The sequence below is a fragment of the Mustelus asterias genome, chromosome 16 (assembly GCF_964213995.1).
Source record: "Mustelus asterias chromosome 16, sMusAst1.hap1.1, whole genome shotgun sequence".
Classification (NCBI taxonomy): domain Eukaryota; kingdom Metazoa; phylum Chordata; class Chondrichthyes; order Carcharhiniformes; family Triakidae; genus Mustelus; species Mustelus asterias.
Genome location: NC_135816.1, coordinates 74,382,429 through 74,408,743, shown reverse-complemented (window position 1 = coordinate 74,408,743; position 26,315 = coordinate 74,382,429). Strand labels below are relative to the sequence as shown.

The window sequence follows — 26,315 nt, the reverse complement described above, 5'->3', positions numbered from 1 at the left end:
AATCTCTGTCACCTCCTGGATGCAGCCATGGTTTGAGAACTGCGAGATGTTCATGTTGCCTCCTGAATGGAAAGATACACTGGCATAAAAAGTGAGAGTGAGTGATCTCCACAGCCACTGGCAGCGCCCTTCATGCCCTTCTGTGTGGTTGCTGATCCAGTTTAAGGAGATGGTAGTGTTGGAGTTGTTTCAAGCTAAGTTCCGCCGCCCACTTTGCATTCTTCTGGAATATACACACATGGCACACTCGTGCTAGTACCTTTAGAGTCAGAGTATAACATGCGGGCTGTATCTAACATGTGGGCACTTTGTCTAAAGTTGATTTGCATTAACATGCAGAAGGCAATACAACAGTGACTTTATGATTTACTGCAAAGGCTCACATAGATATACATATTGTGATAGACAGCCTACAGGCTAGCTTGTCAAGGGAAATGAAGCAAAGTGAGAAAAGTTAGAAGAATTATCAAGAGGATGGTTTTCTTCCATTACCTCTTTGCATTTTGCAGTCATCTCTTCATGTCCTTCTACAAGCAAGGCATTGCATTCTTAATGGGTTATTTAGAATCTGAAAATAACCATATCTCTTTCTCATCTATTGGTATGCATAAACATATTATTCACACACATGTACACAGAGATATCAAAGCTTTACAAAGTAAAGTTTAAAGGACCTAGGGGTCTTTATTTTAGTTGTTCAGGAACAAATTAACTAAAAGCCAGACTTTCATGCCTTCGTCTGGGTCAGAATGAAGGAGGGCAGGCTTTATAAAATGGAGGGTGGAAGCAGATTCCAGGATTCCCATCCTCATTCCCACCACCAGCTATTTTTAGCAGTGCAAGATAAGAATACAGGTAGCAAACCCACACGCAGCACACTCAACCTCATGGCTCCATAGAAGGGTTGAATTTTTAGATCAATCCAATTATTTGCCTAGTAGGCAATGTGGTTCCTGGCTCATGGAGGACATCTAATGCGGAGTTGGGAACCTTTTCACAGCTAAGTTTAAAAGGTGTTGCCTACTTCACACATCATAATGTAATGAGGTATGTTAAGTTAAATATATTCATAATAGTGATTTTTGATAGGGCTTTACTTAGAAAAGGAAACTGACCATTAAATTATCTAGTATGGTGAAAGAGGAAAAGTTTTTAGATGCATTAGGTTACATTATCCATGGATAACATGCTCTTCTAAACTGAACAGTGTTGAGATTCAGATTTTAACTGTGTCAATTGTACCCTATACTTTGATCTTTTCATTGATTGACAAGTCAGCCATCTGTTCAGCCGATGAAGCAGTGCAACAGATGCCTATCTGTTCCATTACTTCAAAGGATTTCATGCATTCAGTAGCTCCAAAGGCTCTGATGCCATAGTTATCAAATAGCATATTATAAATGCTTGGCTGAGCTCCAAACTTCAAGTGGATTCAGCTCAATAGGGGTTGTCTCTATTGAGGGACAATAGCTGTCAAGGAAACCGTATGCTTTGTTCTAATTGATAGCTTTATGAGCTTCTAATAGGATTAGGTTTGTGAATATGATCTTGAATGGCTATTTGTTTAATTTGACAGTATTATGGCCACTTGATAAGATTAATTTTTTTCATTTCTGTTTGATTAAAGATTTTGAGCCCTTAAAAACATTAAGGCTTTTTTCAAGTGCAGGAGAGTATTTGTTTATTTTGACAGGGAATTGAGACAGGTCTTCTAACTGGTCTGCCTCGGCATTCACCTGCCTTTGCCTCAGACTTGCTGTGGAAAGATTTCAGCTCATCCCATTACTCCTTGATGAACATAGCGTGGGCAGGCATTGCTATGCAGGAGGCAGGATCACGACATCAAGTAAATGCAATACTCATGATTTTCAATTTGAAGATTAAAATCTGGGTTAAATTGTCTGCTTATCACATTAAAATGATGTGACCTGAAAATACTCTTTTGTTTTTTATTCAGCTCCTTATATAAATGTTAAAGGTCCTTGGAAATAAATCACTGAATCTGTGTTTCTCCCCAACGTCTGCATCCAGAGTTCAAAATTCACCATGGTCCATAGGGATGATGCAATGTCAATCTGCACTTTCGACCAAATCAAACTTACTTCGTTACCTAGTGATTTGCTATCTGACCACGGAGCATCAATGCATCCCAGTGCATTAGTAAAATCATTTATTGCACCAGTTAGATCCAGATTCAACCACTGATTTGTACTGAGTTATTCATTCTCATCAGTATAATTTGCTTAGGCCAGGGAAAGGAAGCAAAATAACTCAGCCACAGTTCCTGGATCGAGCTTGAATCATAGAAATCTACAGTACAGAAAGGGGCCATTCGGCCCATCGAGTCTGCACCAACCACAATCCCACCCAGGCCCTACCCCCATATCCCTACATATTTACCCACTAATCCCTCTAACCTACGCATCTCAGGACACTAAGGGCAATTTTTAGCATGGCCAATCAACCTAACCCACACATCTTTGGACTGTGGGAGGAAACCGGAGCACCCGGAGGAAACCCACGCAGACACGAGGAGAATGTGCAAACTTCACACAGACAGTGACCCAAGCCGGGAATCGAACCCAGGTCCCTGGAGCTGTGAAGCAGCAGTGCTAACCACTGTGCTACCATAAGAACATAAGAAATAGGAGCAGGAGTAGGCCATCTAGCCCCTCGAGCCTGCCCCGCCATTCAATAAGATCATGGCTGATCTGACGTGGATCAGTACCACTTACCCGCCTGATCCCCATAACCCTTAATTCCCTTACCGATCAGGAATCCATCCATCCGCGCTTTAAACATATTCAGCGAGGTAGCCTCCACCACCTCAGTGGGCAGAGAATTCCAGAGATTCATCACCCTCTGGGAGAAGAAGTTCCTCCTCAACTCTGTCTTAAACCGACCCCCCTTTATTTTGAGGCTGTGTCCTCTAGTTTTAACTTCCTTACTAAGTGGAAAGAATCTCTCCGCCTCCACCCTATCCAGCCCCCGCATTATCTTATAAGTCTCCATAAGATCCCCCCTCATCCTTCTAAACTCCAACGAGTACAAACCCAATCTCCTCAGCCTCTCCTCATAATCCAAACCCCTCATCTCCGGTATCAACCTGGTGAACCTTCTCTGCACTCCCTCCAATGCCAATATATCCTTCCTCATATAAGGGGACCAATACTGCACACAGTATTCCAGCTGCGGCCTCACCAATGCCCTGTACAGGTGCATCAAGACATCCCTGCTTTTATATTCTATCCCCCTCGCGATATAGGCCAACATCCCATTTGCCTTCTTGATCACCTGTTGTACCTGCAGACTGGGCTTTTGCGTCTCATGCACAAGGACCCCCAGGTCCCTTTGCACGGTAGCATGTTTTAATTTGTTTCCATTGAGATAGTAATCCCATTTGTTATTATTTCCTCCAAAGTGTATAACCTCGCATTTATCAACGTTATACTCCATTTGCCATATCCTCGCCCACTCACTCAGCCTGTCCAAATCTCTCTGCAGATCTTCTCCGTCCTCCACACGATTCACTTTTCCACTTATCTTTGTGTCGTCTGCAAACTTCGTTACCCTACACTCCGTCCCCTCCTCCAGATCATCTATATAAATGGTAAATAGTTGCGGCCCGAGTACCGATCCCTGTGGCACGCCACTAGTTACCTTCCTCCAACCGGAAAAACACCCATTTATTCCGACTCTTTGCTTCCTGTCGGATAGCCAGTCCCCAATCCACTTTAACACACTACCCCCAACTCCGTGTGCCCTAATCTTCTTCAGCAGCCTTTTATGGGGCACCTTATCAAACACCTTTTGGAAATCCAAAAACACCGCATCCACCGGTTCTCCTCCATCAACCGCCCTAGTCACATCTTCATAAAAATCCAACATGTTCGTCAAGCACGACTTTCCCCTCATGAATCCATGCTGCGTCTGATTGATCGAACCATTTCTATCCAGGTGCCCTGCTATCTCCTCTTTAATAATGGATTCCAGCATTTTCCCTACTACAGACGTTAAGCTGACCGGCCTATAGTTACCCGCCTTTTGTCTCCTTCCTTTTTTAAACAGCGGCGTAACATTAGCCGTTTTCCAATCAACCGGCACTACCCCAGAATGCAACGAGTTTTGATAAATAATCACTAACGCATCCACTATTACCTCTGACATTTCTTTCAATACCCTGGGATGCATTCCATCCGGACCCGGGGACTTGTCCACCTTCAGTCCCATTAGTCTACCCAGCACTGCCTCTCTGGTAACATTAATTGTATTAAGTATTTCTCCTGCTGCCAACCCTCTATCGTTAATATTTGACAAACTATTTGTGTCCTCCACCGTGAAGACCGACACAAAAAACTTATTTAAAGACTCAGCCATATCCTCATTTCCCACTATTAACTCCCCCCTCTCGTCCTCCAAGGGTCCAACATTCACTCTAGCCACTCTATTCCTTTTTATATATTTATAAAAACTTTTACTATCATTTTTTATATTAATTGCTAGCCTAGCTTCATAGTCTATCCTTCCTTTCTTTATCGCTTTCTTAGTCTCTCTTTGTTGTTTCTTAAATTTTTCCCAATCACTTGTTTCTCCACTATTTTTGGCCACTCTGTACGCAGCTGTTTTTATTTTAATACTCTCCTTTATTTCCTTCGTTATCCACGGCTGGTTCTCCCTTTTCTTACAATCCTTGTTTTTTGCTGGAATATATTTTTGCTGAGAACTGAAAAGGATCTCCTTAAAAATCCTCCACTGTTCCTCAGCTATCCTACCTGCCAGCCTGCTCTCCCAGTCTACCTTAGCCAATTCATCCCTCATCCTATCATATTTCCCTCTGTTCAAACAGAGGACACTGGTTTGGGACCAAACTTTCTCCTCTTCCATCTGAATCAGAAATTCGACCATTTGGTGGTCACTAGACCCAAGAGGGTCCTTCACAATAAGATCCTTAATTCTACCTACCTCGTTACACAATACCAGATCCAAAATAGCTCGCCCTCGTCGGTTCCGTAACATGCTGTTCAAGGAAACTATCCCGACAGCATTCTAAGAACTCTTCCTCCATTCCACCCTTACCGACTTGAGTCTGCCAGTCAATGTGCATGTTGAAGTCCCCCATGATTATTGCCGTTCCGTTTTTACATGCATCCCTTATCTGCTTGTTTATAGCCCTCCCTACTTCAACATTATTATTTGGGGGCCTATATACCACACCTACTAGTGTCTTTCTCCCTCTACTATTCCTCATCTCTACCCATAATGATTCCACGTTTTGTTCCTCAGAGCCTATGTCATCCCTCAGTACTACCCTGATATTATCTCTTATTAATAGCGTGACCCCACCACCTTTTCCTTCCTGTCTATTCTTCCTAAACACCTGATACCCCTGGCTATTCATCTCCCAGTCCTGGTCACCTTTCAGCCACGTTTCTGTAATGGCCACTAGATCGTACCCACTTGTGCTGATTTGCACCATCAACTCACTTACCTTGTTCCGAATGCTTCGTGCATTCAGGCAAAGTGTCCTTATTCCAGCTTTTATCTGGACCCGCTTTGATGAGTCGCGAACACCCTCTCCCTCTACTCCCTTATCTAAATTACCGCCTTCATTCACTTGCACCCTCTCCTCTACCATTAATTTTGTAATTCCCCTTACCCCTGCATCCTCCCCCCCATCAATTAGTTCCTTGATCCTAGTCAACTCTTCTAGCTCCCCTCCCCCCAACCTATCTAGTTTAAATTCTCCCCAGTAGCCTTAGCCAACCTACCGGCCAGGATATTGGTCCCCCTGTGATTCAAGTTCCACCCGTTTTTTGTATACAGATCACCCCTGCCCCTAAAGAGGTCCCAATGGTCCAGGAACCTGAATCCCTGCCCCCTGCACCAGTCCCTCAGCCACACATTCATCTTTCACCTCACTCCATTCCTGCCCTCACCTTCCCGTGGCACAGGCAGTAATCCTGAGATTACTACCTTTGCTTTCCTCTTTCTCAGCTGTCTCCCTAATTCCCTGTACTCCCTTTTCATGACCCCTTCTCCCTTCCTACCCACATCAGCGGTACCAATATGTACCGCTACCTCAGGCTCCTCTCCCTCCCACCTCAGGATTTCCGGGACGCGACTAGCGACATCCTGGATCCCGGCCCCAGGGAGGCAGACCACCATGCGAGACTCCCCCCTACCTCCGCAAAAACGCCTGTCTGTCCCCTTCACCATCGAGTCCCCGATTAATACCGTGCTGCCCACGTGTCATTCTGGTAAGTAGAAGTGAAGGTGGCATTCTGTATGACTGTGGTACATCCTATAGTAAGACACATTTCTGAAACACTAGCACGGGGAGGTAGCTATCTAGTTATACTTGCACTAAATGTATACAAGTTATTATGGTGACCTACACTGCTGCAATACAGAAGATTGAACGTGGATTCCATAGACATTAGCACAGACTTGTGATGTTGCCACCTGCTAACATTCACTTACCTTTCCAAAACTGCCTTTGCCAATTGCTCTCAAGATTTGGAAATGGTCAAAGTTTACTGGAGAAATAAAGAGAGAAAAGTCAGATCCTGCAGGTCACAATAAAGAATCACATTTTTATTAAACATTAGATTGTCATCTACAGCCATCGTCTTCGTGAATATTGAGGTATACATTTGGGGGAAAGATATTGTCAGAGAGCAATGTGTAATGTTGCAGCAATGCACTTGTGTGATTGGTCATTGTTGCGCACACAGCTATAAACAATGAAGAGTGTACAACACCTTTTCTTGAAGATGGTGCAACATCCAACTATTTCTGACAGCTCAAGTGAAGACAAAACGCTTCTGGATAAACAGACCAATTGCTTATAACTATAAATAGATTGATCTTTTCCACCTGCTCAGAGGTGTTTTTATAAGGGGAAGAGGGAAGAGTAACAACAGCTTTGCATTTCTATGCAGCTTTAATATAGTCAAAGGTCATACGGTATATCAAATAATGAGGCACATAGAAATATTTGGACAGATAAACAATGTAGGTAGGTGAGCACAGATGTGATAGGTGAATGGTGCTCGGTGTGAGTTAGATTGTGTGTAAAGCATAGGACGAGCTGAAGTTTGATGAGAGTCCAAGGTGGAAGGCCAGTCAGGAGCATGTTCAGATAGGCAAGTTTTGAGGCAATAAAGACATGGGTAAGGGTTTCAACAGTGGATGAGCTGAAGCGGGCGCAGAGTCAGGCAACATTGGAAGTAGGCGGTATTGACAATGGAGAGAACACGTGGTTTGATGCTCATTTCAGGGTCAAGTAGAAATCTAGAACAAAGAACAATACAGCACAGGAACAGGCCCTTCGGCCCTCCAAGCCCGCGCCGCTCCCTGGTCCAAACTAGACCATTCTTTTGTATCCCTCCATTCCCACTCCGTTCACGTGGCTATCTAGATAAGTCTTAAACGTTCCCAGTGTGTCCGCCTCCACCACCTTGCCCGGCAGCGCATTCCAGGCCCCCACCACCCTCTGAGTAAAATAAGTCCTTCTGATATCCGTGTTAAACCTCCCCCCCCCCCCCCCCACCTTGAACCTATGACCCCTCGTGAACGTCACCACCAACCTGGGAAAAAGCTTCCCACCGTTCACCCTATCTATGCCTTTCATAATTTTATACACTTCTATTAGGTCACCCCTCATCCTCCGTCTTTCCAGTGAGAACAACCCCAGTTTACCCAATCTCTCCTCATAACTAAGCCCTTCCATACCAGGCAACATCCTGGTAAACCTCCTCTGCACTGTCTCTAAAGCCTCCATGTCCTTCTGGTAGTGTGGCGACCAGAACTGGATGCAGTATTCCAAATGCGGCCGAACCAACATTCTATACAACTGCAACATCAGACCCCAACTTTTATACTCTATGCCCCGTCCTATAAAGGCAAGCATGCCATATGCCTTATTCACTACCTTCTCCACCTGTGACGTCACCTTCAAGGATCTGTGGACTTGCACACCCAGGTCCCTCTGCGTATCTACACCCTTTATGGTTCTGCCATTTATCGTATAGCTCCCCACTACGTTAGTTCTACCATAATGCATCACTTCGCATTTATCTGGATTGAACTCATTCTGCCATTTCTTTGCCCAAATTTCCAGCCTATCTATATCCATCTGTAGCCTCTGACAATGTTCCTCACTATCTGCAAGTCCAGCCATTTTTGTATCGTCTGCAAACTTACTGATCACCCCAGTTACACCTTCTTCCAGATCGTTAATATAAATCACAAACAGCAGAGGTCCCAATACAGAAATCTTCGTGCAGAAAGAAGCCATTTAACCCATCGAGGCAGCACCGACAACAATCCTATCCAGGCCCTATCCCCGCAACGCCATGTATTTACCCTGCTAATCCCCCAAACACAAAGATGAAATTTAGCATGGCTAATCAACCTAACCTGTACATCCTTGGACTGTGGAAGGAAATCGGAGTACCCTGAGGAACCCATGCAGACAGTGGGAGAACGTGCACACTCTACACAGAGAGTTACCAGCGGCCTGAATTTAACCTGCGTCCCTGGCGCTGTGAGGCAGCAGTGCGAACCACTGTGCCACCATACTGCCCAAAAGTAGGACACTAAAGTTGTGAACAGCCTCAGACAAGTGCCTGGGGGAGCGGTGGAGGCAATGACATGTGTAATCTCTTCCAGAACTTGATTTCCAATGATTTGTTGTTGATCCATATTCAACTTCATTCAGTTTGAGAAAAACATAATACACTTTCGTATTTGAGCAGTAGATAGACGGGCAGCATGGTGGCACAGTGGTTAGCACTGTTGCCTCAGCGCCAGGGACCCGGGTTGGGTCACTGTGTGTGGAGTTTGCACATTCTCCCTGTGTCTGCGTGGGTTTCCTCCGGGTGCTCAGGTTTCTTCCCACAGTCCAGAAATGTGCAGGTTAGGTTGGTTGGCCATGCTAAATTGCCCCTGAGTGTCAAGGGGACTAGCTAGGGTAAATGCATTGGATTATGGGGATAGGGCCTGGGTGGGTTTGTGGTTGGTGCAGACTTAACCATAAAATAACCATAGAATCCCTACAGTACAGGAGGAGGCCATTCGGCCCATCAAGTCTGTACCGACCGCAATCCCATCCAGGCCATATCCCCATAACCCTACACATTTACCCTGCTAATCCTCCTGACGCTAGGGTCAATTTAGCATGGCTAATCAGCCTAACCTGCACATCTTTGGACTGTGGGAGGAAACCCATGCAGACAGGGAGAAAGTGCAAATTCCACAAAGGCAGTGACCTGAGGCCGGAATTGAACACAGGTCCCTGGCGCTGTGAGGCAGCAGTGCTAACCACTGTGCTGCCCCAAACTTGATGGGCTGAATGGCCTCCTTCTCCACTGTAGGATTCTATGATAGAAACATAGAAACATAGAAAAACTACAGCACAAACAGGCCCTTCGGCCCACAAGTTGTGCCGAACACATCCCTACCTTCTAGACCTACCTATAACCCTCCATCCTATTAAGCTCCATGTACTCATCCAGGAGTCTCTTAAAAGACCCTATTGAGTTCGCCTCCACCACCACTGACGGCAGCCGATTCCACTCGCCCACCACCCTCTGTGTGAAAAACTTACCCCTAACATCTCCCCTGTACCTACCCCCCAGCACCTTAAACCTGTGTCCTCTCGTAGCAGACATTTCCACCCTGGGAAAAAGCCTCTGAGAGTCCACCCGATCTATGCCTCTCAACATCTTATACACCTCTATTAGGTCTCCTCTCATCCTATGTCTCTCCAAGGAGAAAAGACCGGGCTCCCACAGCCTATCCTCATAAGGCATGCCACTCAATCCAGGCAACATCCTTGTAAGTCTCCTCTGCACCCTTTCAATCTTTTCCACATCCTTCCTGTAATGAGGCGACCAGAACTGAGCACAGTACTCCAAGTGGGGTCTGACGAGGGTCTTATACAGCTGCATCATTATCCCCGGAGTCCTAAACTCAATCCCTCGATTGATAAAGGCCAGCACACCATACGCCTTCTTAACCATCTCCTCCACCTGCGGGGCCGATTTTAGAGTCCTATGGACCCGGACCCCAAGGTCCTTCTGATCCTCTACCGTACTAAGAGTCTTTCCCTTTATATTGTACTCCTTCATCCCATTTGTCCTACCAAAATGGACCACGACGCATTTATCTGGGTTGAAGTCCATCTGCCACTTGTCCGCCCAGTCTTGCATCCTATCTATGTCCCTCTGTAACTTCTGACATCCCTCCAGACTATCCACAACCCCACCAACCTTCGTGTCGTCGGCAAACTTACCAACCCATCCCTCCGCTTCCTCATCCAGGTCATTTATGAAAATGACAAACAGCAAGGGTCCCAGAACAGATCCCTGGGGCACACCACTGGTGACTGACCTCCATTTAGAAAAAGGCCCATCTATACCCACTCTCTGCCTCCTTTGGGCAAGCCAGTTCTGGATCCACCGGGCAGCAGCCCCTTGGATCGCATGCCCTCTCACTTTTTCTAGAAGCCTTGCATGGGGGACCTTATCGAACGCCTTGCTAAAATCCATATAAATCACATCTACCGCCTCCCCTTCGTCAATGTGTTTAGTCACATTTTCGAAGAACTCCACCAGGCTCGTAAGGCACGATCTGCCCTTGACAAAGCCATGTTACTATTGGGTGGCCTATAGAAAACTCCCAGCAAAGTGACCGGTCCCTTCCCACTCTGAACTTCACCCACAGAGACTCGGTGGACAATGTATTTATTCGATGTACTTTGATTTCAAAGTACATCGAGTCTTATATACCCATTGTGTCCTAACCAGAAATCGTGACTGTAGGTATTCAACACTGATCCTCTCTTTTTCCAATGCAAGCCTAAAGGAGATAGAGTTATGATCGCTATCCCCAAGATGCTCTCCCACTGAGAGATCTGACACCTGTCCAGGTTCATTGGTCAGTATCAGATCAAGTACAGGCTCTCCTCTTGTCGGCTTGTCCACATGCTGTGTCAGGAAACCCTCCTGAACACACCTAACGAACTCTTCCCCATCCAATCCCCTTACCCTAGGGATATTCCAATCTATGTTTGGGAAATTAAAGTCTCCCATCACAACAACTCTGCTATTATTGCAACTCTCCAGGATCTGTTTCCCTATCTGCTCCTCCACCTCCCTGTTACTATTGGGTGGCCTATAGAAAACTCCCAGCAAAGTGACCGGTCCCTTCCCACTCTGAACTTCACCCACAGAGACTCGGTGGACAATGTATTTATTCGATGTACTTTGATTTCAAAGTACATCGAGTCTTATATACCCATTGTGTCCTAACCAGAAATCGTGACTGTAGGTATTCAACACTGATCAGCCTCTGTTGAATTTTCCTGACGTTTTCTACCCTAATCACCCACGGAACCCAATCTTGTATCTCTGCTATCATTCCAAATTATTGAGGCATGCTGGACCTGTCACTGGCTTAACCAAAATTCCCACGATCCTCTCACAAAGATGTAACACCTGCTTTCTCAACTTCCAATCTTCTGACTCCTTTGCATCACCTATTTGACTGTTAGGACTAGGTCATAGAATCCTACAGTACAGAAGGAGGCCATTCAGCCCCTCGAGTCTGCACCGGAGGAAACCCACACAGACACACACACAGCCTCCTGAGAAAGTAGGTGTTTTACATTTTCAGCATTAGGCAGAGAACCATTGCTACCGAGTAAATTCCTGTTGTAAAGAATACATGACTTGATGAATGCAGAATGGGGCATAGCCCTCTCCCCACTATAGAACAGCCATCCAATCCCCCATGTCATTTGGGTGCATCAGTAGCTTCAGACGTGGGATAACACAAGTCAGGAAGACATGCTCTTTGCGGTGTTAAAAGTAACAGTTTATTCATGGTGATAGTACCATTGTACACTAGGTGACCTTCCCCTGCTTTTCTCCCTGTGTAATAAAGTAAAAACTGGGAGAAATCGGAATTCTGTTTGAGACTCACAAGAGTGAAGAACACAAGATAATACACATATTTCAACAAAATGACCCATCTCTACCACTTATAGCAGTCTCTGATGCAATGTGCATCTTCAGCTTGAGCGATTTTTTGACAATTTGTGTATATTTTCCATCCTTTTTTAGGCTGACCAGGTTCATGAACCTTTGAAACATGTGCTGATGATCTGAAGTGAGGGGGCCGGGGGGGGGGCAGGATTATGATTTGATTTAATATTGTCACATGTATTAACATACAGTGAAAAGTATTGATTCTTGCGCGGTATACAGACAAAGCATATTGTTCATAGAGAAGGAAATGAGAGAGTGCAGACTATAGTGTTACAGTCATTGCTAGCGTGTAGAGAAAGATCAACATAATGCGAGGTAAGTCCATTCAAAAGTCCAACAGCAGCAGGGAAGAAGCTGTTGGTATGGTACGTGACCTCAGACTTTTGTATCTTTTTCCCGACGGAAGAAGATGGAAAAGAGAATGTCCGGGGCGCGTGGGGTCCTTAATTATGCTGGTTGCTTTGCCGAGACAGCAGGAAGTGTAGACAGAGTCAATGGATGGGAGGCTGGTTTGTGAGATGGATTAGGCTACATTCACGACTTTCTGTGGTTCCTTGCAGTCTTGGGCAGAGCAGAGAGATGTGGTGATGCATATTTGTAAGTGGGTATGGTTTAGAAAGGAGGGATGGGATTTAATGGGAAGCCTCAGGAGCGAGTTTGGAGGTGTCTGGTAGAGAACCCATTACCTTCGAACGTTATCAGAGGTGGGAAAGGTAAAGGATGCTCCTCTCATCCAGAGTCTGATTGAAGCCTTTGTGGCCAATTAAGGGCCTCTTTCCACCAGCGCTGGCATTTTATCACTGGCAGGAGACCCTCCTGTAAGAATTCCCCCTGATTGGGCACTCTGTGGCCCATGCAGGGAGGGGGGAGGCCCCCTGATAAAAAAAAGACTGCCCCTATGGGAACAACTCCCAGCTTCACCAGTCAACCATCCCACACCTACTTTCCGCAGCTCTGGGGCATGCCTAACTGGTCTGTTCTCCCCTATTCCCATGTACCATGGTGGTAGGCAGCGTCCATCCCTGCTTCTCTGGGCCCAATGCAGTTCCAAAAGTAATATTTGCTTCTAGGGATGGCACAGTGGCTAGCACTCCTGTCTCAGTGCCAGGGACCCAGGTTCGATTCCTGGCTTGGAACACTGTCTGTGCGGAGTCTGCATGTTCTCCCCATATCTGCGTGGGTTTCCTCTGGGTGGTCTGGTTTCCTCCCAGTCTAAAAGACATGCTAGTTAGGTGCATTGGCCATGCTAAATTCTTCCTCAGTGCACCCGAACAGGCGCTAAAGTGTGGCGACTAGCGGACTTTCACAGTAACTTCACGCAGTGTTAATGTAAGCCTACTTGTGTCACATTAGTGATAAATAAACTGATAAAAACTTGTCAAACCAGTGACACTGCAGATACCGAAGAGCTGGTAGCCCTCCAATTGGCTGATAGCTCTTGAAAGCAGGATCTCACCATTTAAGGAGACCAGACACTGGGCAGTTAATTGCCTGACTGCCACAATCAGGGTTGCCAGGGCCACAGCCCTGACCTCATTACAGCTTGGTTCAAACATGACAAAGAGCTGAAATCCAGAGGTCAGGTAAGCACAACTGCCCTTGACATCAAGACTATAGCATCAAGGAGTCAAAGCTGGAGTCAATGTCAGTCAGGAGGAGAAACTCTATGTTGGAGTCATGCCTGGCACTAAGAAAGATGGTTGTGGTTGTTGGAGTTAAGTTAGCTCAGCTCCATGACATTACTGCAGGAGTTTTCAGGGTAGTGTCATAGGCTCAACCTCTCCCGCTGCTTCACCTTCCTTCCATTATAAGATCAGAAGTGGGGATGTTCGCTGATGATTGAACAATGTTCAGCATCATTTGCGGCTCTTCAGATACTGAAGCAGTCCATATCGAGATGCAACAAGACCCGGACAATATCAAACTTGGGCTGACAAGTGGCAAGTAACATTCGCGCCAGACAAGTGCAAGGCAAACATCTCCAACAAGAGAGGATCTAACCATGACATTCAATGGCATTACCATCACTAAAACCCCACTATCAACATCCTGGAGGTTATCATTGACCAGAAACTGAACTGGGCTAGCCATATAAATATTGTGGCTACAAGACCGTTCAGAAGCTAGGAATCCTGTGGTGAGTAACTCACATCCTGAGTCCCCAAGCCTGCTATCATCTACAAGGCACAAGTTAGGAGATGGAATACTGTCCACTTGCTTGGATGAGTGCAGCTCCAACACTCAAAAGCTTGATTCCAGCCTAGGACAAAGCAGTCCACTCAATTAATATCCCTACCACAAACATTCACTACCTCCACCACCAATGCACAGTAGCAGCCATGTGTACCATCTACAAGATGCACTGCTGGAACTCAAAGCTCCACTGGCGGCACCTTCAAAACTGACAACCACTACAAAGGACAAGATCGGCAGATACCTGGGAACAACGCCACATACAAGTTCCCAGCCAAGCCACTCATCATCCTAACTTGGAAATATATTACCGTTCCTTCACTGCTGCTGGGTGAAAATCTTGGAACTCCCTCCCTAACAGTTCAGCACCTTATGGACTGCAGCAATTCAAGGCGGCAGCTCGCCACAAAGGGCAATTAGGGATAGGCAACAAATTCTCACCTAGCGAGCAAAGCCCACATCCCTTGAATGAAGGGAAAAAAAAAAAATCGGGTCAGGTCTCCCCAAAATGGCTGAGGCAGGGTTGTCTGGCTTTCTGGCCTGCAATCGGGGACACCTGGCAAAATTCAGCTCGAGATGTGCGAGTGTGTGTGTGAGTTTGCGAACGTGTGTGTATGTGTGATGAAGATTTGTGGGGAGGTATGTACATCTACAGGCTAAGTGGGAGGTGGTGTAATGTGTTTGTGTCAGTGAGAACAGACAGTGGGTTAAATGTGTTGTCTGAGAGAGATTGTGTGAAACAGGATCAAGGGAGAGAGAGCCAGAGTTGGCTGAGATTTTGTGTGTTTAACCAGTTGGGAGCGCATGTGAGTGTGTGTGAGAGAGAGAACATGCCATGCAGAAGCAGAGTGTGAGAGCTGAGAGTGGATGTTTGGATTGAGAAGGTATGTGTGTTTGTGAGTGTGTGCATGCTGGGTGAAAGTTGCTTGCATGCGCACATGTGCTGCATACATAAATAGAGATTTAAAATTTACTTAGTAGCTGTTTCTGTTCCTAAACTTCAGGTTACTGACTTAAAGGGGTTTAAAGTTGGGTGGACTCTCCTTTTAATACGAGTTACTCCCAGCCCAATGTTCATGCAATTCAGCCTAAGTACCCAATCCCCTTCTAACTGATCACTACAAGGTATTAGCCTGAACAGCAACACTTTTTCATTTTCCTTTCTTGTTTGAGAATGAAACCACATTATGTCTGTACTAGGCACTATTTCATAGTGTAAGTAAATGATTTAAACACTGAGTTTTTTCTGAAGCTCAGTTTCACATAACCAACATGTTAACCTATTCATAAGGATTTAATTAACACCAACATCGGGAGACAATAGAAGTTTCTAGAAGGCTAAATTGATGCACAAACTAAATGCATGTTAAACTCTGCTTGTATTTAAAAATCGAATACAGCCATTCATAAAGGATGCATTAGTGGAAGGAGTATTCAGGGCAAGAAATTTCATTTCCTCTGTTGAATTAGCCCTTTCACTCTCCCAGTGGCCTACTGTGTTCCCAGATTAAAACCTCAGTCTGTAATGAATTTGTAGTGGAGATACCACCACCACCGCCCCCCCCCCCCCCCCCCCCCCGCCCCCCCAACCACCACCAGCACTACACCCCCCAACCTCGGGATCTGTGAGCAAAGAGGAACCTGATATTACTGTCACAAGCTACATGACCGAGCAAAATTCCACCATCTTATTGTGATATTATATTGAATGCATAGAGGAATTTCACAGTAACCTCATTGCAGTATTAATGTAAGCCTTACTTGTGACTAATAAATAAACTTTATTCAACTGGACTGTTCCAAGTTCTACAGTTTCATAGTTTAAATGGACCTGGAGGCAAATGTCACTACCAGCATGTGCCTCTGGAACATTACCTTTTCTTTCCTCACCCAACTACCTCTTCTCAAAGAGGAGTCATGTTATGGTGAAGTAAGGCTTCACGGACACCGATAGTGTATTCTGAGAAGCATCCTGCCTCCCTGAACCAAAAGGTTATAAATAAATAGGCAGTTAAATTGAACGCCATCCCAACTGTACATCCAATCACTGACCTGGATTCTGCAGCAGAAACTGTTCAGTTCCTCTGAAACTGACAGCAACTGCTGGAGTTTGCACATGCACAGTTAAAAGAGGAAATCCAGAATTTGATTCAAAAATGTGATCGAATGTGGGGATGAGGGAAGTGCAGCTGATGTAGTTTATATGGATTTTAGCAAAACCTTTGACAACCACGAGAAGGTTGAAGCACATGGAATTCAGGGAGACTTGGCGAGATGGATCTGAAACTGGCTTAGTGATAGGTCACAAAAGGTGGTGGCAGAAGGCCGTTTGAGTGACTGGAGGCCAGTGTCCAGTGGTGTACCATAAGGTTCAGTGCTGGGTCTATATTGTTTGCTATGTACATAAATGAAATGGGGCAGCACGGTGGCACAGCGGTTAGCACTGCTGCCTCACAGCACCAGTTTGATTCCCGGCTTGGGTCACTGTGTCAAATTTGCACATTCTCTGCACGTCTGCGTGGGTTTCCTCTGGGTGCTCTGGTTTCCTCCCACAGTCCAAGGATGTGCAGGTTAGGTGGATTGGCCATGCTAAATTGCCCCTTAGTGTCAGGGGGACTAGCTAGGGTAAGTGCATGGGGTTATGGGGATAGGGCCTGGGTGGGATTGTGGTTGGTGCAGACTCAGTGGGCTGAATGGCCTCCTTCTGCACTGTCGGATTCTATGAAATATAGATGGTAATGTGAGGGGAATGAAAAGCAAGTTTGCAAATGACACCAAGTTGGTAGGGTTATTAACAGTAAAGAAGAAGGTGGTAGGTTACAGGGTTGGTCAGAGCAGAGCCAGATGGTATTTAAACCTGATAAGTGTGAGGTGATGCACTTTGAAAGTAGTCACAAGATAAGGCAATATTTAATGAATGGCAGGACGTTCGGAAGCTCGGAGGATCAGAGGGATCTTGCGGTACTTATTCACAGATCCCTGAACGTGGCAGAGCACTAAAATAGGATAGTTAAGGCGGCCTGGGTAAGATGTTCTGTCGGAGAGTCAGTGCAGACTCAATGGGCCAAATGGCCTACTTCTGCACTGTAGAGGTTCTATGATTCGATGACTCATCCACAGTTCAGGGTACAAAATCAGCTTGGATCTGCATTATTCATACTTTGAAGAACTGAAGTGTTTCCCTCTCAACCTTGCCTCCAATGAGGACAGGCCCACATTCTGATGGGTATATTCTTAGACGTACCATACAGAGTACAGCCATCCTGGTATGAACGCTCTTATCACATACAGATGCTGGAAGCAACGGTATCAAAATTGCAGATACTTTTACAAATACGATAACATTGGATGAGTTTGAAAAGCGGCAGGGTAGCACAATGGTTATCACTGCTGCTTCACAGCTCCAGGGACCTGGGTTCGAATCCCGGCTCGGGTCGCTGTCTGTGTGGAGTTTGCACATTCTCCGTGTCTGCGTGGGTTTCCTCCGGGTGCTCCGGTTTCCTCCCACAGTCCAAAGATGTGCGGGCTAGGTTGATTGGCCATTCTAAATTGCCCCTTAGTGTCCTTAGGGATGCATAGGTTAGAGGCGTTAGTGGGTAAATATGTAGGGATATGTGGATAGGGCCTGGGTGGGATTGTAGTTGGTGCAGACTCGATGGGCCAAATGGCCTCTTTCTGCACTGTAGGATTCTATGATCTATGATTATTGCATCGGGTTTTTTAGATTCATCCTTGGCTTAGCCACGACTGCTAGCAATCTCCTTGTTGCCAGAGATGACATCATTCACAAATGTGAAAACATTGCCAGAAGTTGTGGCAATGCATTCACAAACAGGGTGAACACCCAAAGCACATTCTCCTCCACGATTGAGTTGTCCAACTCACACTTCACAGTGCCTACACTGAGAGAGACAGATCTGAGAAAACACTTTTTAAAAAGGCAGCAAGTGTTCTGCAAAATTATAACATGACCAACATAATTAGAAGGCTTTGTCATAATACAAGAGACATCTAAATATAGCATATTCTGAAATTCTGCTGAACTTGCTATAAATAGGAACTATTTTCTTAAAATAACAGGCATTTAATAATTCATATACTGTATGTATTTTTTGATTATAAGTGATGTAAGCAGAGCTAATGATGAAGTTTAATATTTTCCCTGAGTTATCCATATCTCAAGGGATACACATCCCACCTCTCTCGGGCTATTAGCTGAAAAGCAACTTCTTCCACAGATAATTTTAGCCCCTCACCTCCCCCTAAACCTATCAGAAGCCAACATCTTCCGCCCTAATCAGTGCCATAGTGCAGAACGATGGCAGCATTGAAATTGTACCCCCTAGTTCTAAATTTCCCATTGGGGAAACACCCTCTCAAGGAGATGACCATCATCCCAGTACCAAAGAAAAGCCAGACATCGTGCCTTAATGACTATTGCCGTTGGCTGACATCCATCATTATGAAATGCTTCAAAAGGTTAGTCATGGCACGAATCAATTCTGGATCCACGACATTCCCCTATCGTCACAACAGGCCCACAGCAGACACCATCTCCCTGGCCCTACACTCAACCCTGGAACACCTGGATAACAAAGACTCCTATTTATTGACTACAGCTCAACCTTCAACACCACTACTCCTACAAAACTCATCTCCAAACTTCATGGTTGGGGCTCAGCTCCTCCCTCGGCAAGTGGATCCAAGATATCCTAACCCATCAGTAAGGACAGGCAGCAACATTTCCTCCACGATCATCCTCAACACCGGTGCCCACAAGGCTGTGTCCTCTGCCCCTTACTATACATCTTATGCACCTATGACTGTTTGGCCAAATTCCCCTCCAATTCGATTTTCAAGTTTACTGATGACACCACCGTAGTGGGTCGGATCTCAAATAATGAGACAGAGTACAAGAAAGAGATATAGAATTGGTTGAACTGATGCGACGACGATAATCTCTTCCTCAATGTCAGCAAAATGAAGGAGATGGCCAATTGACTTCAGGAAGCATAGTGGATGTCTATATCAACGGGATGAAGTGGAAATGGTCGAGAGCTTCAAGTTTCTAGGTGTCCATATATCAACATGTCCTAGTCCCTCCACGTCGCGCTATAGTTAAGAAAGCCCACCAATGCCTCTATTTTTCAGGAGACTAAGGAAATTTGGCATGCCCGCTACGACTCACCAATTTGTACATGGAAACCATTCTTTCTGGTTGTATCACAGCTTGGTTTGGCTCCTCCTCTGTCCAAGACCGCAAGAAACTCCAAAGGGCCGTGAACAATGCCCAGTCCATCACGCAAACCAGCCTCCCATCTACTGACTCTGTCTGGACTTCCTGCTGCCGTGGAAATGCAGCCAGCATACTCTAGGACCCCATACACACTCTCTTCCACCTTCTTCCATTGGGAAAAAGATACAAAAGACTGAGGTCTAACTAACTCAAGAACAGCTTCTTCCCTGCTGCCATCAGACTTTTTAATGGTTCGACCTCATACTAAGTTGATCTTTCCCTGGATATGACTGTAACACTATATTCGGCACCCTCTCCTTTCCTTCTCTGTGTACGGTGTGCTTTGTTTAGCATGTATACTAATACACGTGACAATAGTAAATCAAATTGCAACTGCAACTTTTTTTCTTTTTCAGCTCTGCCTGCAGGATATGCGACCCACAGCAACACAACCTCCACCACGCATAGGGCAAGGGGGCAGGTTCCAAATCTACCCCAGCTGGAACGGGGATTGATCCCTTGTGCTGTTGGCACCAATCTGATACATACCAGCCATCTGGCTCCCAAATGAGTTGGAGTTGTTAAAGTAACATGCATGTTGTAGTCTGGAGAATAGTAATGGTAGAGACTCTAATTGCAAAGTAAATACTTTCTTAAATAAGGAGACCAAAAAACTTACATAGTATTCTCTAGATGTTGTCTCATCAACACCCTGTACATTTATAGCAAGACTTCGACTTTTATACTCTTTCCGCTTGCAAGAAAAAAGACAGTAAACCTTTCTGGTCAGTGGCATTTCATTTGACATCTGATGAAAAGTCACAATTCTGAGACATTAACTCTGTTTCACTGTCCACGAATGCTGCCAGACCTGCCAATGACGTTCAACATTTTAATTTCAGATTTCCAACATCTGCAGCATTTTGTTTCCACCTTAAAATATGTTGGGGTGAGGGGGTGGGTGAGAGGAAGGGCAGGTATACCACACATCCTCATCAGTTGTTCCACCGATATTTGCATTTGAACCTGATAATGTCTCTCCGACACATCAGAAATCCCTCAACACACAAATACTAACATTTAAGTGCAGTGACTGTTGTTGCATGGGCAAACATAAGAAAGCAAAGAAGAAAAAGCCTTTGAACCAATTCAAACTCAGTCATTCTACAGATCATTTTGCAACTGCCACATAAAAGACTCTAATTCAACACAACTTGTAATTATACAGCACCTTTAACATAGGTGCTTCTCAAGATCGTAATGACACAAAAATTAACATTGAGCCAAAGCAGATGATATTTTAGTACAAATAACCAAATTAGTCCAAAGGATTGGTTTTAGGCAGGAGTAAGATGCTTAACAACACCAGGTAAAGTCCAACAGGTTTATTTGGTAGCAAAAGCCACAAGCTTTCGGGGCCTTAAGCCCCTTCCTCAGGCGAGTGGGAATTCTGTTCACAAACAGGGCATATAAAGACACAAACTCAATTTACAGAATAATGGTTGGAATGCGAATACTTACAGCTAATCAAGTCTTTAAGATACAAACAACATGAGTGGAGAGAGCATCAAGACAGGCTAAAAAGATGTGTATTGTCTCCAGACAGAACAGCCAGTGAAACTCTGCAGGTCCAAGCAAACTGTGGGGATTACAGATAGTGTGACATGAATCCAAGATCCCAGTTGAGGCCGTCCTCATGTGAGCGGAACTTGGCTATCAGTCTCTGCTCAGCGACTCTGCGGCATCATGTGTCGTGAAGGCCGCCTTGGAGAACGCTTATCCGAATATCAGAGGCCGAATGCCCATGACCGCTGAAGTGCTCACCAACAGGAAGAGAACAGTCTTGCCTGGTGATTGTTGAGCGGTGTTCATTCATCCGTTGTCGCAGCGTCTGCACGGTTTCCCCAATGTACCATACCTCGGGATATCCTTTCCTGCAGCTTATCAGGTAGACAACGTTGGCCGAGTTGCAAGAGTATGCACCATGTACCTGGTGGATGGTGTCCTCACATGAGATGATGGCATCTGTGTCGATGATCCGGCACGTCTTGCAGAGGTTGCTGTGGCAGGGTTGTGTGGTGTCGTGGTCACTGTTCTCCTGAAGGCTGGGTAGTTTGCTGCGGACAATGGTCTGTTTGAGGTTGTGCGGTTGTTTGAAGGCAAGAAGTGGGGGTGTGGGGATGGCCTTGGTGAGATGTTAGTCTTCATTAATGACATGTTGAAGGCTCCAGAGGAGATGCCGTAACTTCTCCGCTCCGGGGAAGTACTGGACGACGAAGGGTACTCTGTCCACCGTGTCCCGTGTTTGTCTTCTGAGGAGGTCGGTGCAGTTTTTCGCTGTGGCGCGTCGGAACTGTCGATCGATGAGTCGAGCGCCATATCCTGTTCTTATGAGGGCATCTTTCAGCATCTGGGGGTGTCTGTTGCGATCCTCCTCATCCGAGCAGATCCTGTGTATACGGAGAGCTTGTCCGTAGGGGATGGCTTCTTTAACGTGTTTAAGGTGAAAGCTGGAGAAGTGGAGCATCATGAGGTTATCTGTGGGCTTGCGGTACAGTGAGGTGCTGAGGTGACCGTCCTTGATGGAGATGCATGTGTCCAAGAACGCAACCGATTCCGGAGAGTAGTCCATGGTGAGTCTGATGGTGGGATGGAACTTGTTGATGTCATCATATAATTGTTTCAGTGATTGTTCACCATGAGTCCAAAGGAAGAAAATGTCATCGATGTATCTAGTGCACAGCATCGGTTGAAGGTCCTGTGCGGTGAAGAAGTCTTGTTCGAACCTGTGTATAAAGATGTTGGCATATTGAGGTGCGAATTTGGTCCCCATGGCTTTGGACTCATGGTGAACAATCATGGTAAGCAAAACTCTTACTGTGTTCACCCCAGTCCAACGCCGGCATCTCCACATCACAGCAACTACCCAGCCTTCAGGAGAACAGTGACACGACACCACACAACCCTGCCACAGCAACCTCTGCAAGACATGCTGGATCATCGACACGGATGCCATCATCTCATTTGAGAACACCATCTACCAGGTACACGGTACCTCCTTTTGCAACTCAGCCAACGTTGTCTAGCTGATACGCTGCAGGAAAGGATGTCCCGAGGCATGGTACATTGGGGAGACCATGCAGACGCTACGACAACGGATGAATGAACACCGCTCGACAATCACCAGGCAAGAGTGTTCTCTTCCTGTTGGAGAACACTTCGGCGGTCATGGACATTCGGCCTCTGATCTTCGGGTAAGCGTTCTCCAAGGCAGCCTTCACGACACACGACAACACAGAGTCGCTGAGCAGAGACTGATAGCCAAGTTTCGCACACATGAGGACGGCCTCAACCGGGATCTTGGGTTCATGTCACACTATCTGTAATCCCCAATACTTGCCTGGGCTTGCAAAATCTCACTAACTGTCCCGGCTGGAGACAGTACACATCTCTTTAACCTATGCTTAACGCTCTCTCCACTCACATTGTCTGTACCTTTAAGACTTGATTACCTGTAAAGACTCGCATTCCAACCATTATTTTGTAAATTGAGTTTGTGTCTTTATATGCCCTGTTTGTGAACAGAACTCCCACTTACCCGACGAAGGAGCAGCGCTCTGAAAGCTAGTGGCTTTTGCTACCAAATAAACCTGTTCGACTTTCACCTGGTGTTGGGAGACTTCTTATTGTATTGACCCCAGTCCAACGCTGGCATCTCCACATCAATGTATGAAGCCCAGGATCCCATTTGCCTTTTTAAATACATTTTCCAGCTGCCTACTATATAATGAAGGCAAATCATTCAGTGAAAGGTCAGAGGGAAAGCTTTCAAGAAGTATCATTTAACTAAAATGAAAGCATGTTTATCAAATTGCAAAATAATAAATAGTCTATTGGAACTTTCCAACAAAAGTCAGCAGACAGGAATAAGATTTTGACAGATTCAACTCTCCTTCCTGTTGACAGTTATTAGTCTAGGCAACTGCCGTTCCTCAACTGAATCCCCAGTTGAGATCAGTGAACTCAGCAGAGGATAGAGGCCAAAACTGCACTTCAGGGATTAGTGTACAACGGGCAGTACCTTTAACTAGAATGTCAGAGCTGAAATGATTCATTTCTTGTTTGTTAATGCAAAAATAATACAACTTTTTATTCCTGAAAACCATCAGTCCCTCCTCCTGCAAAGTATGAGCTGGATATTATCCTACAGGCTGATGACCTACCAAAGGGTCAAAAGTAGGAGATCGACCCTGTTTAGTTGGGCGGGATCCAGAGAGACACCTTTCTGGCAGTGGCTAATTAACTGGTCGCTGCCTGGGCCTTCATCCCTATTAATTGTTCACTGCTTGGGCCTTCATCCCAATTCAGGATGGCTGCCCTTTTCCAAGAACTGCTGATGGAATCAGAGAGCTGGCAGCTCAGCAGTGCCACCCCAAGTGATGGCTGGTTTTGAAGTTGCAGCTGAAGGATGAGAACACATCAATGGCTGAGCACCTTTAAGAAAGGGAAGTGGGGTCTGATGACACTGGTATCAGGCAAGCAGTGCTTGGTAAGGGGCTGGCACTATTGCCACAGAGCAGCCAGCATAGAGTGCCCAAATGTGAGACGCAATATCCTCCCCTCCCCATTGGGAGGCCTCAAGGTTTCATCTCCATGACTTTCCAGAATTGGGCAAATGTCTGCAGAGGTGGGGAAAAAGCCCTTAATTGGCTACCTAAGTGGCTTAATTGGGCTTCTGGCAAGCAGCCTATTTGCCAGCTTTCCTGGCAAGGTAGAATGGTGGCAGGAAGGGATTGGACATGCACCCTGATACACCATTGATTCACGCAAAGACTAGATGTTGCGAAACAACAGGCTTTTATTAACAAGAACAGAAGCACCCCCAAACCGATGGCTAACCCGAACTGAGGCAAAAGGGGCGGAGAGCAGCCACCTTTATACCCCGAGGAGGGTGGAGCCCCGGATTGAGACAGCAGGGGCATGCCCAGGCATATCCCATATACAGACAGTATTACAGTGGTTCACCACATTCACCCCCTGTTTAAAAAAGAGTTCGGTGGGGGCGAGGTGGTGGAACTACAGTCACAAGTTATTGATTCAAGTTACAAGTTCAGTCTCTCCGGGGGCTTGATCTGCCGCTGCGACCGCCACAATGTCAGCCGTGGTGCCGGTTCAGGAGGCTGCGGTGATGGGTCAGACGCCAGTCCATAACCGGTGAAGCCGTCCGTAGCGCCTTCAGACTGCCGGGTGTGTGGAGGCTGCTCCTGGGGCTCAGGCATGTCGTACACGGGGGCTAAATGAGCATGCTGTGACTCTGGTGCATCATGGACGACGTTGGGAGCTGGGGTGAGGGGCCGTGGGATGTAGTACCTGCGGGGGCCAGATCGCAAATGGAGACCGTGTCCTCCCGCCCGTCGTGATACGCCACATAGGCATATTGGGGGTTGGCGTGGAGGAACCGGACCATTTCGACCAGGGGGTCCGACTTATGGGTCCGCACGTGCTTCCGGAGCAGGACAGGGCCAGGGGACGTCAGCCACAACGGTAGTGAGGTCCCCGAGGAGGACTTCCTGGGGAAAACAAACATTCGTTCATGAGGGGTGGCGTTGGTAACCGTGTCGGCGTTGAATACTGAGGCAGTTGCAGCAATGCCATCATCGTGGGGGATGCTGGTGTAGAGTGCCGAGACATCCATTGTGACAAGGAGTGCTCCTGGTTCAACTGCTCCATGTGTGCCGAGTTTCTGTAGGAAGTCCGTAGTGTCGCGACAAAAGCTGGGGGTTCTTTTTACAATGGATTTCAGGATGCCCTTGACGTAGCCGGAGAGGTTCTCGCACAGGGTCCCATTGCCCGATACGATGGGAAGGCCGGGTGTGTTTGCCTTGTGTATCTTCGGGAGGCAGTAGAGATCTCCAACGCAGGGAGTACGTGGGATGAGAGCATGGAGGGTGCTCTGAAGGTCCGGATCAAAGGTCTTGATCAGAGTGCTGAGTTGACGGGTGTGTTCTTTGGTCGGATCTGCGGGTAACTGTCTGTAGTGTTCCTTGTTGTTTAGTTGTCGGTACACTACTTTGCAGTAATCCGTTCTGTTCAGTATGACGATGGCCCCTCCTTTGTATCCCGAAGATACACAAGGCAAACACACCCGGCTGTCCCATCGTATCGGGCAATGGGACCCTGTGCGAGAACCTCTCCGGCTATGTCGAGGGCATCCTGAAACCCATTGTACAAAGAACCCCCAGCTTTTGAGATGCGTGTGTCCAAGAATGCAACCGATTCCGGAGAGTAGTCCATGGTGAGTCTGATGGTGGGATGGAACTTGTTGATGTCATCACATCGTTGTTTCAGTGATTGTTCACCATGAGTCCAAAGGAAGAAAATGTCATTGATCTATCGAGTCCATAGCATCGGTTGAAGGTCCTGTGCGGTGAAGAAGTCTTGTTCGAACCTGTGCATGAAGATGTTGGCATATTGAGGTGCGAATTTGGTCCCCATGGCATGATGTCTGGATGAGTCTGGATGAAGAACTGGTTGTTGAAGGTGAAGACATTGTGGTCCAGGATGAAGCGGATGAGTTGTAAAATTGCATCTGGAAACTGGCAGTTGTCAGCGTTGAGCACTGAGGCAGTTGCAGAAATGCCATCATCGTGGGGGATGCTGCATGGTGTAGAGTGCTGAGACATCCATTGTGACGAGGAGCGCTCCTGGCATCTCCACACTGATCTCCAACGCCGGCATCTCCACATTGTGCAATATGACAGGGCTAATTAGTGTCATGATAAAAGATTCATTGAGAAATAGTAATCATAACATAACTGAATTCAACATTAAGT

The 26,315-nt window shown here is 46.3% G+C and overlaps 1 protein-coding gene across 1 annotated transcript in view; it reads right to left on the bottom strand.

Annotated features, from left to right (window-relative positions):
• Positions 1-26,315, bottom strand: part of LOC144505530 (serine/threonine-protein kinase 32A-like) — a 249,148-nt gene that overhangs the window by 161,010 nt on the left and 61,823 nt on the right. Inside the window, exon 2 of the mRNA XM_078231656.1 lies at positions 6,481-6,536. Coding sequence (XP_078087782.1) covers positions 6,481-6,536 — 56 coding nt within the window. The remainder of the gene's footprint in view (positions 1-6,480; positions 6,537-26,315) is intronic.